Source organism: Orcinus orca, chromosome 16 (genome assembly GCF_937001465.1).
Source record: "Orcinus orca chromosome 16, mOrcOrc1.1, whole genome shotgun sequence".
Classification (NCBI taxonomy): domain Eukaryota; kingdom Metazoa; phylum Chordata; class Mammalia; order Artiodactyla; family Delphinidae; genus Orcinus; species Orcinus orca.
The window spans coordinates 75,678,301-75,696,981 of record NC_064574.1 but is presented as its reverse complement, the minus strand read 5'-3'; the positions used below and the strand labels follow the sequence as shown (position 1 = coordinate 75,696,981).

At 38.4% G+C, this 18,681-nt stretch overlaps 2 protein-coding genes across 9 annotated transcripts in view; both read left to right on the top strand.

Moving 5' to 3' along the window:
- The window catches only part of AUTS2 (activator of transcription and developmental regulator AUTS2), a 1,123,834-nt gene that overhangs the window by 447,014 nt on the left and 658,139 nt on the right, over positions 1–18,681 (top strand). The gene's annotated exons all lie outside the window — the stretch shown is intronic.
- On the top strand, positions 14,545–16,959 carry LOC125961488 (mitochondrial ribonuclease P catalytic subunit-like). The gene has a single exon (XM_049699577.1). It carries the CDS (start codon positions 15,020–15,022, stop codon positions 16,772–16,774), a length of 1,755 nt encoding a protein of 584 aa, XP_049555534.1. The 5' UTR covers positions 14,545–15,019; the 3' UTR covers positions 16,775–16,959.

The following is an 18,681-nucleotide window of genomic DNA, read 5'->3' as shown; positions in this document are numbered from 1 at the left end:
CTACAGCCATAGTGGCAGCAACTTCTCCACATACCATTCTATACCTTCAGAGTGAATGAACAATATTGGTTTAATAATGCATATGGCTTAACAGAAGAAAGGCGATCATATCAACCAGGTGATTAATATAATCACTTTAGCTTTCTATCAGTTCTTTGGCTGACATGCTCTTTACCAAAGCAGAAGTTCTTAACAAACCACAGAGAAATGCTCAAACATGTCAGAATGAAATGCAGGTGATTGCTTGTTTTGCCTTGGGCATCTGCACTTTTGTAGAAGTGTGCTTTCTCAGTCTGAGACCTTTCGATAAGTAGTGGTAATCCAGAAGGATTGATGTAGTCATCCTGGGCTAGTGATTTCTTTTTACCACTAAGACATTTCATTGTTATTTGCATCTTAATGCTTCCATGTGTTTTTCTAAAGCATTAGGGAACTAGGTAAAGCCACTTTGCCCTTTTAAGTATGTGGCCAGCTGATCCCAAGGACTACCAAGGCCCCTAAGTGATTAGGGAACGATTGACAAGAATCCTGACCTCTGTGGAGGTTAGGAAGGCAGAAGTTAGCCTCAGTAAAGGGGTTTAGGGAGTCACACACAGAGCAGAACTCTCTGACTCTACTTGGATAGAGCTGAGCCTCTGCCCTTTATGGTGTATGTGAGCCAGATAATCCTTACTTTGGAATTAGTCTGTGAGAGTTATTGAGTCCCAGGGTGTTCCAAGCAAGGTTCGAGACACTCTCATAGATGCATTCACACATTCATTTATTGATCACTTGGTCTTTTAGGACCACAGTTCTACCATTAATATCTAGCTGTGTAGCGTAGGATCAGTTAGGTCAGATTCTTCCCTTGTTATTAATCCTAATTGTCCAGGCTTAAATTAAGTGTTACCAATATATGTCTATCCCAGTAATCCTGTCCTACATGAGGCTTCTTCATTCCAGGCTGTTTTTTTGAGATATATCAAGTGACCTTGCTTATTATAGTTACTTCCTATATAATAAATTCATTATTCTTATCAGTGGGGTACAATAATCTTGAATCAAAATCACAACTACTTTTTCTGTTTGAGAGTTTTCTGTCAACTTCTATGAAAGGCCATCTGTTTTTAAGCTTAGAAGGCTTATTACTTATTTTGCCTGTTTTCCAAATTATAATATATAAGTGTCAGGGTATAAAATAGTAAATATGCTGGTTCAGTACTAGCTTTTCAAGCATCATTGGGGACCATCCTGTTGTAATAGGAAAGCATTTGGCATGGCTTTTGGAATGTAGATAATTTCTGTAATTAGAGGGAGAAAAATGCAGAATAAAGAATAATCTAAATATAATTAGAAATTAAATGAGAGCAGGTCACTATGACCAAGAATATAAATTAGGAACCTCTCCATTTTCTATTCCTTTACTCCACGCAGGGTAAATACCCAGCCTGTTATTTCCAAGGGGGCACCTGATCCTGGCAGCTTTGGTTTTTGACAGCAATTTAGTCTTCTGTGCCTATTTGTAGCCATGTTTGCCTAAAGGTAAGAAGATGAGCATGAGAACGTGTGGGGTGCCTGTGCAGTCAGCCTGGTGACACTCCTGGGATACTGGATAAGTGCCAAGGATATATGTATTTATTTACATTTGAACAGAAAGTATTTAAATGGGGCAGGAATTCACTAAGTACATTTTAAAAATGCCTTAACAGTTGAGCATGTGAAGTTAAAAAAAGTTTAAAAGTTTTTTAAATAGCATGGATTGTTTAAAGTACTATAGTCCTATGAGGCAGACAGAAAGAACGCTTAAGACCTTTCCTGGTCTCTTCCGGACATAATAGTCTATGATAAATTCACTGTTTTGGTTAAATTGTCAATTGAGCTTTCTATCATCTGCTCTGAAACCACTGCCCAATAAATCTAATTACCTTTGGGAATCCTGACTAGCAGCACTCCTTGGGTCTTCATACAGATGAGTGCATCACTTTCTGGCTCTCCTGTTTGTCTGTGACAGCTTCTCTGTAGGACTGGAGGAAGAGAGCCTTCTTTACAGTTTTGCCAACAGGGAGGAAGGAGATGCTGGTACCTGATCTGTGATCGCAGAAGACAGCATGTTCTCATGTCTCCCCCCAAACCCACCTTTGTGAGCTCTTTCTCATTTCTGTGGAACAATGATAGTTGGTTGCATACAATGCTGAGTGTCCCCTACCTTATGGGAAACTCCTGCCTCTTTCCCCTGCCCCCTCCCACCATCAGAGATGTTACAGAGAAAGTGCCTATCATCAACACAGTAGTGGGGAAAAAATGGGTTCTCATTTCAGCAGGTGACTTGGTGGTGGTTGGCTGTCAGCATGCTTTTTTTTCATATTGGCTTGTTGCTACAGGGTCTGATGCTGGCAGATTACAACTCTGTAGCTAGTCATTTTCGATTTATTTGAACCTATTTCTCCAGTCTACTGAGCTTTCACTGGCTAGCATCAATTCAGACACATTGCAATTCCTCAGAATTTCTATCGCCATCAGATGGTTCGATCTACGAGAAATTTAGCTAGGGGCATTTAGACAAGAAAGAAATATTGTGGCTAGGGAAGCATTTAAGTTAGAGGAGGCAGCCAGGGCTGTTTTATTACTTAGGCCTATGTCACCTGTGATGACCCATGAGAGTGGAGAATATTGATCGCTTGTCACTCAAGGCATTCAGCAGATTGCATTGACAAAGCTTGGCAGGTCTCTAATAGCAGGGTTACTGGCCTTGGCTGTGACCCAAGGGAAAACTCTGCAGGCCCTATTACTTGGCGGCCTTTAACTCTTATAGAATTGGGAGAGAACACTGACAAAAGCAAGGACATGATTTTACGATTACAAATGGGTTTTCTAGCTTGCTTTCTTCTCCCCCTTTTTAACTTCACTTTTCTTCCCTTCCTTTCTATCTTATCTTTTCTCCCTGGTCCCCACCAGCCCCTCCTTTCTTGTTATAGATGATCATGGTAGTATTGTTTTTCTAGAATAAAAATCAATGTGGACTAGAGAATGCTAGCAGGCCTAGCATGAGGCCTGAGTTATTCTCTCCTTTTGGGGCAGCTTGGGCCTGACCACATTGTTTCAGGTGGTAGAATGTGCCTGTGTATATATAAGAACTTGATGTTTAGGCCGTGCACAACTGTTGTCTTAAGAACTGCCATTTTGGTTAAGAATCCGCCTGCCAATGCAGGGGACATGGGTTCAATCCCTGGTCCAGGAAGATCCCCCATGCCGCGGAACAAGTAAGCCTGTGTGCCAAAACTACTAAGCCCATGCTCTAGAGCCCTCGAGCCACAACTACTGAGCCTGCGTGCCACAACTACTGAAGCCTGTGCACGTAGAGCCCATGCTCCACAGCATGAGAAGCCACCACAATGAGAAGCCCGCGCACTACAACGAAGAATAGCCCCCACTCGCCACAACTAGAGAAAGCGCATGCGCAGCAATGAAGACCCAATGCAGCCATAAATTATTAACAACAACAAAAAAAAGAACTGCCACTTCATGACAGAGGTGATTTTCCCCTTCTTCGTTCCCTGGTAGCCAGGCTTGGTTCTAGCCTTCAGAGTCCAGTAGGCTTCCTTTTGTAATTTCATACATAATCTTTGGTCGCAAAGAGGGTTCTGCTCTTTGCTGAGGTTCTTCTCTAAATATCTACATCTGATGTCTAGAATTCACTCCACGGCTCCTGTTTTCTAGGTTTTCGGGAAGGACAAGCAAGCCTTGAATATTGAAGATTTCATTGACTTTGCATTTATATTCCAGTTTTCTGCTATGGATGAGTTATGTATTATTGGGAGGGTTACTTAATCTCTCTGAGGCTCAGTTTCTTCATCTGTCAGTGGAGAATAGTATTACTTATCAAAAAGAAATGAAGTATTATCATACATGAATTATATCTCAATAGAAAAATAAATTAACTTGTAAAAAGTTTCTAGCATAAAAGGCTTCTCCTTCCTTCTCCCTTATACAACCGTAGGCCCAAGAAGGCAGAATGAGAACTAACATGTAGGCAATATTTGAGGAATAGGTGGTATTATCGGAGACAGAAACAGAAAAGTATTGCAAGAGGCTGTGGGCCTATTAATATTCTATAGCACTTTGAGCCACTTTGAATTAAAATACTTATCTGTGAAAGGTTTTATAATTCATATGACCTGAAATAATTTACACCTAATTAGATTTTGTCAACTGAATAATTCCATCTCATGTTGCTTCCACAGAATAATTTAAGCAACTGCATTTTATTCTCAAAATAGCTGTAAATGTCAAATTAATTTTGTTGACATGATCAACATGTAGAAGAGCTACTTGGCAGAATTGTTTGTCAACTGAATATATTATGGGTCCCTACAAAATATGTAAAATTATGGTTTAGCTGACTTATGCGGTTTCTTGCTTTCCTCGAAAAAAGTCATTGGCAGCGGTTACAAAAACTGTTATGTTATAGCATTTCTGCCCATCTGGTTAGGAAGTCTTTGATATCTGGAAGTTTTCTTTTCTCTTTTCATTATACATACAGTGTCTTTCCTTTTAGGAGTTATCTTTTTATCTGGGTGAGACTGGGTCCCACATAATTGCCTTAGTGTTTATTATATTCCTCACTAATGTCGTGGGGTCCTTAGTTGACACTGGCCATATATATATTACCCTACCTCTTTTTTTTTTTTGGACCATTCCTTTCACTTGGAGAATCCTTCTGTCCTCCTCTTTGATAATCCTGCCCAAGAAAAGTATCCTTTTAATTTATTTCTCTCTCACCCTGATTATCTCATTTACTCCAAAATCCCTTCTCCACTCCATCATGCCCTGCCTGGTTCCATCTTCCAGCTGCTAATACCAGAGTCCTGTTATCTACTGGCCTTACTTAATCCAGTGCTTCCCAGCTCTTGTCTCATCATGACACATGTAGAAAATGATACTATTTGTACAGCAAGCACATTGAGGTCAATAGACAAAGACTTCTTGCTGCTGGGGGCGGCTGGCCCAGAGGCCACAATCAGTCGTTAATTGGAAGTTATAAATATCTCAGCATAAACACTGTCCTGGAAGTTTTAGCCTAACCAGTCCCCAAGGTAGAGATAATCCTGACAGATATTAGAAATTCACTCTTTTGGTGTTATCTGGAATTAATCTGTGTTGAGCTCAGCATCCCATGTACTGTAAAAGACATCTCTGGACTTGCCTCCAAATTATTCCCACTTGTGTCTGGTCATCAGGAAGTTTAGATTTCTTCTTTGAATGCCTTGGGATGTTGACACCTAAACTTTGCCAGCCTCTCTGCCAAGGGGAATAGACCTGTATTTTACCTTTATCTTCTCCTTAGGAACTTCCAGCTTCATCCAGAATAATTCCCCTCCTCCTAGACATCAAAGGATGCTTTCCCATTGGCAATAAGTATGGACACAGCTCAGAGACAACTGTTTCCTGTACCTATGTCCCCTACAATAATATTGGATCCTTAAAAGAATGAACCAGTGTCCTTTTGAGTTTAACTCATTAGAGATTTAGACTTTGCATTTTGATCTCATTGGGAGGGGATATCCCACTGCAGAGTTGGCCTCTCTGGCCCTGATTATGTTTCCTTTTGGCTTTTTCCAATTTCTCTGCTGACCTGCTGTTGACGCCCCAGCATGCCTTGTAGCTAAAGGCTCTCAATATTCAGTGTACTCTATGAATATGTAAACTATATATATTATATGAAAAAAATGAACTTCAGGTTTAAGTATGCCAATATTTGCCGTAGAATTCATTGCCAAAAGACAGTGTCTTTTCAGTCTCTTTAATATACCTATGAAGAAAAGACCTGAATATTTCTGATCTTCATAAGGGAGAAGAAAGTGAATTTTAGAAACTGTTGATTAATAAGCTTAAAATAGACCCAGAAAAAGATTCTAGAAGGTATTACTAATGAATGCTTTCTGAGGAATTAGTAAAAAAAGTAATCACTGGGAATCACTGTGGGTTCATTTAAAATGTTATGCCAGCCTATATTGTTTCCTTCAGACCAGAGACTGGCAAACTTTTTTTTCTGTAAAGAGGCAGAAAGTGAGTATTTTAGGGCTTTTGGAGCATAGTCTCTGTTGGAACTAGTCAGTTCTGCCACTGTAGCACAAAGCAGCCACAGACAGTATGTAAATGGATGGACATGGCTGTATTCCAGTAAAACAAAAACAGGCAGTGGGCTGATTTGGCCTGTGGGCCATAGTTTGCCGACCCCTGCTTTAGAAGAATGTCTTAAATGATGTATACTTGGATGTCTGTAAGTAATTTTACAAAGTCTTCCACAAAGTCTTTGTAGAGGACATGGTGAAGTCTGAAGTTAGTAATAGTGTAGTTAGGCAGAATTATAACAGGTTGAATAGTTATGCGAACGTGAAGGTTGTCTGTGTTTGCCTGCCATGAGGCTGTGCATTTGATTCAGTTTTGTCAACATTTTTATTTGTGACTTGACTGAGGTCAGGGTTGGCTTGTGGATCAGACAAGTGGATAACCCGATACAGAGAGAGATCAGTTGTATTGGTTGACAGGAGCAAGATCCTGAAAGGTCTTATGCTGAAAAAATAGTTCAAATCTATCAGACTGAAATATTGAAAAGAGATGTGAAATCCTACATCTAGAGCTAAAAATGCATCTTGACAGTACAAATACAGATTGTGAAAACATAGTCTGATGGCAGCCTGTTTGAACAAAGCTAGGAGAGTATTCAATTTAGGGTGCATGTAGAGATGGTTATCCAGGTGTTGGAAGGGACTCAGAATCATGTCCTAATAGAAATGGTTGCAAGAACTGTAGATATTTAGCCTGAAGGGGTATGTAATAACTGTCCTCAATTATTTAAAGGGCTGTCATGTAGAAGAGGGATTGGACTTATTCTGGAGGTTCCCAGTAGACACAAGTAAGAGCAGTGGGTAAAAGATATAGGCAGATCCAATATATAAGGAAGAACTTTCTAACAATTTGAGCTGTCCAAAAGAGGGATGGACTTTATTTGGAGGGCTTAGGTCACTGAGAATAATATAGGCACCTGTTGCTGACCTTGTAGGGATGTTGTGAGGTAATGGTAACTTTGACTTATAATTGGGTGAGGTGTTTTTTATGGGCACTTCCAATTCTGAGAGTTCATAAAGCAAACCCAGGGAGAATGTCCTGTGTCCTATGGCCTAGCAATTGGCAGAACCCAAACCCAGATGTTTTGAGCCCCCTGCTGAGTTTATATGGTTCAAATGCTGAATGTACATGTTCCACATATGTATCTGTACCTGTCATCTTTATATGTGTGATTGGTCAGAGTCCCCATCACATTTACCTTTTTATCTCACAAAGCCTAACAGATGCTCTGTACCTAGTAGGAACAAAATAGGTGTTTGTTAAGCTAAAGTGAATAACGATTGAGACATATCCACATGTCTTTCTTTTACTGATCCTGGTTTCATAAGGAAAGCCCTTGGAAGATTATCAGAAATCGTACCTGTGGATTGGTAAAAATTGGTGATATCGATTGAACAGCTCTGTGCCTTCGTTTCTCTCTGTGACACCCACATACAAATGCCAACACTTTACCAGGAATGGAAGCGATCAGGCTGCGCTGTCCGACCAGAATTGTTTTACGTCCTGTGGATGACTTTGCATTGCCCACTTCCTGCTTTACTGCTTCCTGTGCAGGCCTCCCTGCTAAATTATAGTCTGTACCTTTGGATGTCTGGAATATATTTTCCGTTCTTCTGAATATTATATGCCTAAAGTAGTCATCTGCTGTCATTATAATTCTGGAAGATTTATTGCTGAGGTTGACAGTGGATCTTCCAAGGTCTTACTCTTTGATGTTTTGTACTTGGGCAAGTGGTCAGGGATCATGGCCCATTTATCACTGCATTTCCCATCCCTGTACTCAGGGTCGGGCATATGGTGGATCATCAGTGAATGTTCAGCTGTTTGCTTTGGTAGACTCTGGTTAGTCTTTACTCAGCCTAATGAAGTAAAGTTTGTTTTTCAAGGCAGTGTTTTCTTCTTATTTTGTGTCCACCTGCTCTCCCTACCGTATGTCTTCATTTTCAGCGCTGTTTTGTGTCTTTATGGATACTAACTTCTGAAAGGGTGGAAGAGCGGCAAAGATACAGAGGATGAATCTCTCCTACTAATCAACTTACCCCAGCTTCTCCAGTAAGGAAAGGAGGGAAGAGACAGGGAGGAAGGGGAAGGTGAAGAAAAAAGGAAGTGAGAGAGGGGAGTAGAGAAAGAAGAAGCATCCTCTATCGTCCTGAGAAGACTTTATTATTGCTCTACAACTTTTGTGCCCCCTTTGTGTAAACTCTGGTCTGTTCCCATGTTTTCAGTGCATTTTGTGGGTATGAGCTAAGAGAGCTTTGGGACATATCTATATTAGAAAATAAAATAACTGTTAACATAAGGACTATATCTTTTCTTTTTTCTTTTTTCCCTCAACTGGTTGATTCATTTGGTAGAAAACATGGAATAGTAGTGCCAGGGTTAGCTTTGCCTGGAGAAATGTTCTGTTTGCCTGTGCTTCTACAGAGTTATAACTGTCAAGGACAGCCTGGTTGTGAATGAACTTGTAGAGTTGATAGCTTTATGCACCCCTTACCAACCAGTGGGAAGAACCCAGATACCATTTTCCTAATGATAGGGAGGCAGGAGGCTTGCTTTTGTAACAAAAGGATCATAATTTGGTGTACTGGAACTAGCTTGTTAGCAACTCACAAGGACCAATTGTTAATTTTTTAGGAATTTTTTGATCTGGTTATAAACATAGCCTTTAAAGAAATTAAGTTATATAAACTTAGTTTTTGCTTTTAATATAATTTACTTAATTATAATAAATATTCAAAATGCATCACTTCCTAGTTATTTTGCTACTGTCTATGTCCTGAGGTTATCGTGTGATAGAAATACTGCATAATGATGTGCTACTGACCATCTCTTCCCAACCCTGCACTTAGTGACATCACTTCTGTAGCTTGAAATCAGCCATGATTGGAGTATTTACACCACAAAAGTTGGTGAATTGTACAAATCCAGACTGGATCTCTTGTTCTGTTGATTATCTAGACTTTCAAAAAATGAAGGAGAAAATGTTATTAATATAGATTAAATTTAAAAGTGTGTTATATCTCTATTCATCTCATTGTGGATAACACAAAAAGTTGAGGAAATATTCTTCCTGTATTTTAAAACTGTTATCTAATTCAACTAAGACATTATTTGCCTCATTGACAAATGAAGTTCTGACATATGTCTTTTCTTTGTTCTCCTTTCATTTTACTGGTTTGAAAATATCAGTCGAGTTTCACATGAGAATTATACTCATTCTTCAAATGCAGTCATAGACTGCCTATAGATAAAGGAGTTCCATACATTACAACAGAAGCATTCTGTGAAGTCAGTTGGCTATTTGGTTGGACATTACAATAAAAGAGTATTATGTACTTTGTTATTATATATAAATTGGTACACGTCCTTTATATCACTAAAATTTGTAATAAATATATGTAAATGTATTACGCATACATCTTTTTCCAGGTTGCTGGTTGTTAAACATTTACCAACACACCACTGTTTAAAATCCACATGGGCAGTGTCTGGCTAGCTTAGTTTGTAGAGCATGAGACTCTTAAAATCCAAATGGAAATCAAGGTGAGTGGTGACCTTGTGTAAACGGTGACATTTTTGCTTTCAATATGACAAGAGGATCAAATGCAGTACAGGAAATCTTCCTGGTTACAGAATATGAAGTTGGGATTTTGAATGCTAGCTACTGTAGAACACTTGAAGGACAAAGTGTATATTGGTTCTTGAAGCATGTGTACCACATTCAAAATAACTAATTAGAGGGTGTTGAAGAGAGGTGTTAAATATCATTAGAACCTCATCAAGGCTTTGGAGTCCAATGAACTGAAAGATAGTTGAGTGAGGAGGAGCTTTGGACACAAAGCAGGCAGTTTAGTTATCCAAAGCATTTATGTCAAGTAGCAAATGCTTGAGGATTTTTCTATTTGCAGTTTTCTCTCAGAGCCTAATCCATGAGGAATACGGAGTGGGGGTAGGATGGAGGCTAGCCTTTATTTTGCATTGCTCTGAGAAGTAGTGCAATAAAAGCATAAATTCAGTGTTCTGGAAACATTATAAATGAAAAATCTTGTAATATGAAGAAAGGGTTTTTTTTTTTTTAAGTCGGATTAGAAATTCAAAGCAAAATGGTCTTCTCTTTCTATTTAACCAGCTAAGACAGCTCAAGTAAAAGTATATTTTTGTGAGAGATTTTTGCTTAAAGAGAAGAGTTATTTCCATTCAGCTGTTAAGATTCGGTGTTCAGGAATGTTTTGTTTAATCTACTTTAACTAGAAACAAAATGTGCTTGCTGAAGTTTGTAACTAGAACTGCAAGGTGATCTAATAACTTTGAAAGTCACTTAGTAAATGGACATCCAAGTTTTGTTAATGAATGGTAAATGTGAAGAAATGAAATCCCAGTTGATGCCAGTTAATGTTAACTTAGGAAAGAAAAAAACTTGGTGAGTTTTTCTTTAAAGTAAGTGTGTGTGTTTTAAAATGTCGACATGTCTGGTGTTGTGTTGTACATTTGCTTTGTGTCTGTGTGGGAAATGGTGAGGTATTATTAACATTATGGTTCCCTACCTCCAAGATCCATTCCAAAAATAATTTTATTAATCCTAAGAATGTAACTGTGGAAATAAAATGGCTTTTCAGTCCTGTGTTGACTTACGTGCCTACAATGTTGATTTGCTAATACCTGGAACTTCCAAATTAAATCTTATGGTATATGGGTGATTTATTGTAATCTCTCCTACAAGGAAATTCATCTTTAAAACTTTAGAAAATCACCCTAAGTTGGGGAATGAGGAGCATTTCTAATTCAAAGCAGGAGTCAGGCTAAGATCACATGTCTCTGTAGAGGAAAGAGGGGAGGTTTTACTTGTTGCATATGTTTTAAAAATATTTATAGATACAGCTGGACTTTTAGTACTTTACTTCTGGTTTTAACGATGGAATTCCCAAAGGACTGAAATTGTGCCAAACAGTCTGATTTGTGTCTGAAGTTCAAGAACAGTATATAGTGGATCTAAAAACTTTAATCCTCCTTGGAAACTTTGAATGGGAAAGCTGGCCTTTTAGTCCTGTGTTTCTTGAATTTCCTGTTAATAGAACACCTCTTTGCCTCCTGTTCAGTCCTTAACCAACTGCAGACTGACTTTGGTCTTCTCTACTAAAACATTTTTTTTTTTTTTTGCGGTACGCAGGCCTCTTACTGTTGTGGCCTCTCCCGTTGCGGAGCACAGGCTCCGGACGCGCAGGCTCAGCGGCCATGGCTCACGGGCCCAGCCGCTCCGCGGCATGTGGGATCTTCCCGGACCGGGGCACGAACCCGTGTCCCCTCCATCGGCAGGCGGACTCTCAACTGCTGCGCCACCAGGGAAGCCCCCTAAAACATTTTTTATATATGGTCATCAGTAAATTCCTAAGTCATAAAATCTAGTGATTTTCCTTATTTCCCATCCATCCAGTCACTGGTCATTTTATTCTGTGTCTATTATGTAACTTGATGCTAGGGCTTCGTTAGTAAATGAGGCAGATATATTCCTTGACATCGTGGAGCTTTCAGTCTTCCAATACCATTGACCTTCCTCCCTCAAATTTCATGAAATCACCAACCTCTCATTTGTGAAATCATTCATTAATGGTTCTTTTTAAAATGCTGATTTCCCCCCCCCACCCCCAACCTCTGCCTCCATGATTCTGCCTCAGGCCCACTCATTAGGTGATGATATATTTTCTTGATACTTTCTAGGTGATTTCATATGGCCAAGGCTTTCAGGTTACCTGACTATACACATATTGCGTACATATATATGCTCAAATTAACTTCACATATAGTGATGTAGTATAATTGTAGGCAGTTGTATTTTCTTTAGTTTTTAATAGCTTTATTGAGGTATAATTCACATATAATGAACTGCTCATATGTAGACTTTACAATTTGTTAAGTTTTGACATATGCATATACCCATAAGACCATTACCACTATCAAGGTAATGAACATATCCATTACCCCCAGAAATTTCCTCCCGTCCCTTTGCAGTTCCTACCTCTATCACCTTCAGTCCCACCCCCATACCCTCCCCTGTCTCCAGGCAATCACTGAATTGCTTTCTGTCACTAGAGAATAGTATGCATTTTCTAGAAATTTACATAAGTGAAATCATATAGTATGTACTCTTGTTTTCTTGGCATGGCTACTTTCACGTAGCATAATTACTCTGGGGTTTATCTGTATCATTGTGTATATTAACAGTTCCTTTCTTTTTATTGCTCTTACTATTCCATTCTGTACCACAGTTTGTTTATACATTCACCTATTGGTGGCCATTTGGGTTGTTTCTATTTTTTTGTTATTTTGAATATTTATGTACAAGTAGAGCATGCATTTTTTTCTCTTGGGAGTGGAATGACTGGATAATGTGGTAGGTGTATGTTAAATGTTTTAAGAAAATGCCAAACAGTAATTAAAGTGGTTGTACCATTATACATAGCTACCAGCATTGTGTGAGAGTTCCATTGCTTCCATATCCTCTCTAATACTTGGGATGGTCAGTCTTTTTCATTTTGCGGTTCTAATAGTTGTATAGTGGTATCTCACTGTGGTTTTGAATTGTATTTCCCCAGTGACCGATGATGTTAAACATTTTCATGTGTTTACTTGTCATCTATTTTGTCTCTTTTGATTTAAATCCCTTGCCTATTTTTTTTAAAAAATGGGCTGTTTATTTTTGAGGGTTCTTTATTCTGGATACAAGACCTTCATCAGATATATGATTTGCACATATTTTCTCCCAGTTTGTGGCTTGTCTTTTTATTTTCTTAACAATATCTTGTAAGAGCAGAGTTTTAAATTTTCATGCATTCTAATTTATCATTTTTTAATGGATTATTCTTTTCGTGTCATATCTAAGAAATCATTTGTAATCCAAGGCTGCAGGTTTTTTCCTATGCTTTCTCATGGAAGAGTTATAGTTTTAGGTTTTACATTTAGGTCTCTAATCTATTTTGAATTAAGTTTTGTATATGATGCAATGTATATAATAAATCATTTTCTTTTTTTTTTTAAAGCTAATTGTTCCAGCACCATTTCTGGAAAATGCTGTGCTTTCTGCACTGAATTGCTTTTGCATCTTTGTCAAAAATCAGTTGTCTATATATGTGTGGGTCCAATTTTAGAATCTCAATTATGTTCCATTGATTGTCTATCTTGGTGTTGCCAAACTAAGGACCATGGGACAAATACAACTCACAGCCTGTTTTTATATAGAGTTAAACAGAAATTAAGAGAAGAAGAAAAGAAGAAATGTGACAGAGACCATATGTGGTGTGCAAAGCCTAAAAATATTTACTATCTGGTCCTTCTCAGAAAAAAATTTCCTAAGCCTGGTCTATCTTGATGTCAGTACCGCATGTCTTGATTACAGTATCTTGAAATCAAGGAATGCTAATCTTCCAACTTTATTCTTTTTCAAAATTGTTTTGGCTATTCTTTGTCCTTTTCATTTCCATATGAATTTTAGCATCACTTTGTCAGTTTCTTCAAAAAAACACATGGGGATTTTGATTTAGATTGTATTGAATGTGTAGATCAATTTGGGAAAAATTGACATCTTAGCAATATTGAGTCTTTTGTTTCATGAATATAGTATATTTCTTTATTTATTTAGTTTTTCTTTAATTTCTCTTAGAAATGTTTTGTAGTTTTCAGTGTACAGATCTTTAACATTTTGCCAGATTTATCCCTATGTATTTTTGATTCTGTTGTAAATGGTGTTGTTTTATTAATTTCAATTTCCATTCCTAGCATATACATATATAACTGATTTTTTTATATAACTGATTTTTATATATTTATCATGTATCCTGTAACCTTGATAAACTCACTTATTAGTGCTAGTGGCTGTTTTGTGGATTCATTTGTATAGATGACAATGTCATCTGTGATAAAGATAGTTTTACTTCTTTCTTTTCAGTCTGGATGGCTGTCATTTTGTTTTCTTGTCTTATTGCACTGTCTACAGTCTTCAGTGCAGTATTGAATAAAAGTGGTGAGAGTGCCAGTCTAAGTGGCTGCCATCACCATGGGTGTCAATGTGAGCAGATGGCACCAGGGACTGTGCACCCTTCCCCCACTCCTTAAGTCACCCAAGAAAAGGAGGAAACAGAAATCCCCAAAGCCACTAATGGCATCTTCTCTATGCCAGGCACTTGTTCTAGGCACTTGTATTACAGCAATAAATAAAACATAAAAATCTCCAAAAAAACAAAGTGGTGAGAGTGGACATCCTTACCATTTTACTGATCTTAGGTGAAAAACATTTAGTTTTCCACTATTGTTTAGTATGTTAGCTGTATGTTTCCTGTAGATGCCCTTTATCAAGATGAGGAAGATCCTTTCTACTTCTTGTCTGCTGAGAGGTTTTATCAGAAATAGATACTAGAATCGCCATCTTGGACGCGGGCGGAAGTCGGCTAACCCGGCCAAATCGATCACCGTAACCACTGCGGAGAATACGGCGATCACGCTAACAGCAGGGAGAGCAGACGTGAAAGAAACGGAGAGGGAGCCTCCTTAAGGCAGCTTTCCAGCTTCACCACGCTGTATTTTAAAGGCGCAGAAGGAGTGAAGGGGAGGAGAAAGCACAAATATAGGTTCGCGGACTGGAATATAACAGGCACCAGAGGATTCCTTCTCGGTCCCCTCGTCCTGGAACTTGCGACCAAGGTTGGATGTCCCCATATCCTTGTTTAATGGAGAGAACTCAACTAAGCTTCGTTGCTGCTAGCCCCAAAAGCATTTGATTTGTCTGTGAGAAGCTGAAAATCATCTTTTAGAAAGTTGCGCTTCGATCTCCGCCCCCTACCCTCAAATCCCTTAATTATGCTGTAGAAGTTGGGGCTTTTTGAACATCTCTCTCACAATCTGGTGCTGATTTAACTGCATAATGGCTTTCTATTTCACTGGTATTCGAAGCTTTCCTAAACTTTGGAAGAGCAACCCATACCTTGGGCTAGGCCCAGGTCACTCTTTTCTCTCTCTCTTTCTCAAAGACTGTTATGGCATCAAGAACCAAGAGAAGTGGTTTTCTCTTAAAACGGTGTCTCCACAAAATACCAAAGCAATGAATCTGCTGGTTGCCAAAGCCAGATATGTCAGGAAAAAAGATGAGGGCAGTAGTAAGCAAGTTTCTGCTGATTCTCCTCACATGTTTGCAGCTGGAGCGGCTAAGAAGAGATCACAGATGAATCCTCCGAGTAAAGAGCACGTCTTGCCACCTGTGAAGAACATTTTTCAACTCCCGACAAAACCTTTGAATTCAGAGGAGTGGGATAAACTGAAGGAATATTTCAAAGAAAAGGCTAACTTTGAAAATTGGATCATTTCACAGATGATTAAATGCCGTAGCTCTGTCGATGTGGCCAAATCTGTGCTGGCCTGGGTAGCTGCAAAAAACAATGGTATTGTAGGCTATGATTTGCTGGTCAAGTATTTGTATCTCTGCGTTTTTCATAAGCAGACATCAGAAATTATTGATGTCTATGAAATCATGAAAGACAGATACAAGCGTTTAGAATCTGGAGCGTACACTCTTCTCATCCGGGGATTAATCCATACAGACAGATGGAGAGAGGCCTTGCTGCTGTTAGAAGACATCAAAAAAGTCATGATTCCTTCAAAAAAGAACTATGATGACTGTATCCAGGGATCCCTCTTTCATCAAGATGTAAATGTAGCTTGGAATTTGTATCAGGAGTTGTTAGGTCATGATATTGTTCCTATGTTGGAAACATTAAAAGCCTTCTTTGATTTTGGAAAAGACATGAAAGGTGATCAGTATTCAAACAAACTGCAAGACATTCTTTTGTATCTAAGAAATAATCAGCTGTATCCTGGGGAGTCATTTGCACACAGTATAAAAACATGGTTTGAAAGTGTTCCTGGAGAACATTGGAAAGGACAGTTCACCACAGTCCAGCAAAGTGGTCAGTGTTTGGGCTGTGGAAAAACTATAGAGTCTATTCACCTGAGTTCAGAAGAGTATGAATTTCTCAAGGAAAAAATAATGAGGGATGTGATAGCTGGAGGTGACCAGTACAGAAAGACGACACCTCAGGAACTTAAGAGATTTCAGGACTTTGTAAAATACCATCCTCCTTTTGATATTGTCATTGATGGGCTCAATGTTGCCAAAATGTTTCCTAAAGCTCGTGAATCTCAAGTTCTCTTAGATGTGGTCTCTCAACTAGCCAAGCAGAATCTTCAAGTGCTGGTCCTGGGCCGGAAGCATATGTTAAAGCAGAATTCCCGGTGGAGGAAGGTTGATATGGAAAAGGTGCAAAAGCAAGCCAGCTTTTTTTTTGCTGACAACATCTCAGAGGACGATCCATTCCTTCTGTATGCCACACTGCACTCGGGGGACCACTGCAAGTTTATCACAAAAGATCTGATGCGGGACCACAAGGCCTGTCTGCCTGATGCCAAGACCCAACGCCTGTTCTTTAAGTGGCAGCAGGGACATCAGCTGGCAATTGTTAGTAGGCATCCGGGATCAAAAATAACATTTCAGCATATTCTCATCTATGACACCGTGGTGCAAACAACGGGAGACTCGTGGCACATACCTTATGATGACGACGTGGTGGAAAGATATTCCTACAAAGTGCCAACCAAATGGCTTTGCCTTCACCGGAAGACATAAAGACTCTTACCCCCATGCTAAACTTGTGTTTGGGTGTCCTCCTGGTTGACATCAGAGCTCTTAAGTTGATGGTTGATGCTTGTTTAGAGCATTGCTTCTGTCCTGTCTGATCCAGTTTGTCCTGTTTGGTCCAGTTGGTTTGCATATCAATAAATTGATTTTTTAATTAAATAAGATAAAAAAAATTATTTAAAAAAAGAAATAGATACTAGATTTTTGTCAGCTGTTATTTATGAATCTATTGAAATGATGGTATGATTTTTTTTTCTTTTTTAGTTTGTTAATATGATAAATTTCACTGATTGATTTTCAAATGTTAAACCAACCTTTTATTCCTAGGATAAGTACCACTCCATCAGGATGTATTATCCTTTTTGTATATTGTTGAATATGTTTATTATTCCGTAGTTTTCTTCCAATTACTTTGGTTTTAATATCAGGATAATTCTGGCATTCTAGGATGCCATTTTTTTTGGAAAGAGTTTCTGTAGTATTAATATTAATTTTCTCTTAAATATTTGGTAGGATCTATCAGTGAAGCCATCTGAACCTAAGTTTTCTCTGTGAAAGGTTTTTAACTGCAAATTCAGTTTCTTTAATAAATAAAGGACTGTTCAGGACTATTTCTTCTTTTTTTTAAATTTATTTACTTTATTTATTTTACTTTTGGCTGTGTTGGGTTTTCATTGCTGCGTGCAAGCTTTCTCTAGTTGCAGCAAGTGGGGGCTACTCTTTGTTGCAGTGTGCAGGCTTCTCATCGCGGTGGCTTCTCCTTTGTGGAGCACAGGCTCTAGGTGCACGGGCTTCAGTAGTTGCAGCACATGGGCTTGGTAGTTGTGGCTCACGGACTCTAGAGCGCAGGCTCATTAGTTGTGGCGCATGGGCTTAGTTGCTCCACGGCATGTGGGATCTTCCTAGACCAGGGCTCGAACCTGTGTCCCCTGCACTGGCAGGCGGATTCTTAACCACTGCGCCACCAGGGAAGCCCAAGACTATTTCTTCTTGAGTGAGCCTTGGCAATTTGTATCTTTCAGTTGATTCATCCATTTCAAATTTATTGGCATAAAATTGTGCATATTTCCTTTATATATTGTTTATATGTTTGCTGAATATTTTTAGAATCTGCTCTGATGTGACATTTCTAATTTTTCATATTAGTAATTCATGCCCCTGTGCTTTCTTTCCCTGATTAATCTGGCTACAGGTATCAGTTTTACTGATCTTGTCAAAGAACCAGCTTTTCGTTTTATTGATATTCTTTATTGTCTTTCAGTTTTCTCTTTCACTGATTTCTGCTCTTATTTCCTCTATTCTTCTTACTTTTGTTTTTATTTGCTCTTCTTTTTCTAGGTCCTTATGGTAGAAGCTGAAGCCATTGACCTGACACCTTTCTTCTTTTCAAATATAGTTAGTGCTATATATTTCCTCCTTAAGTACTATTTTAGGTTTATCCCACAAATTTTGATATGCTGTGTTTTCACATTCATTCAAATCAAAATACTTTCTAATTTCCCCTTTGATACCATTGTGGTCAGAGAATGTACTTTATATCACTTGAATCCTTTTATATTTATCAAGACTTGTTTTATAACCTAGAATATGGTCTATCTTGATAAATTTTCCATATGAACTTGGAAAAAATGTATTTTGCTGTTGTTGAATGGGGTGTTCTATAAATGCCAATTATTGTTGATTGTGTTCTTCATATCTTCTATAGCCTTTCTGACTGTTTACTTGTTACATCAGTTTTTGAAAAGGGATATTGGAATATGTATGTTTGTATATTTGTCTACTTCTCTTTTTAGCTCTATCAGTTTTTGCTTCATTTATTTTCAAGCTTTGTTATTAGATGTATAAACATTTAAGATTTTTATGTCCTCTTGATGAGCTGAGTATTATGAAACATT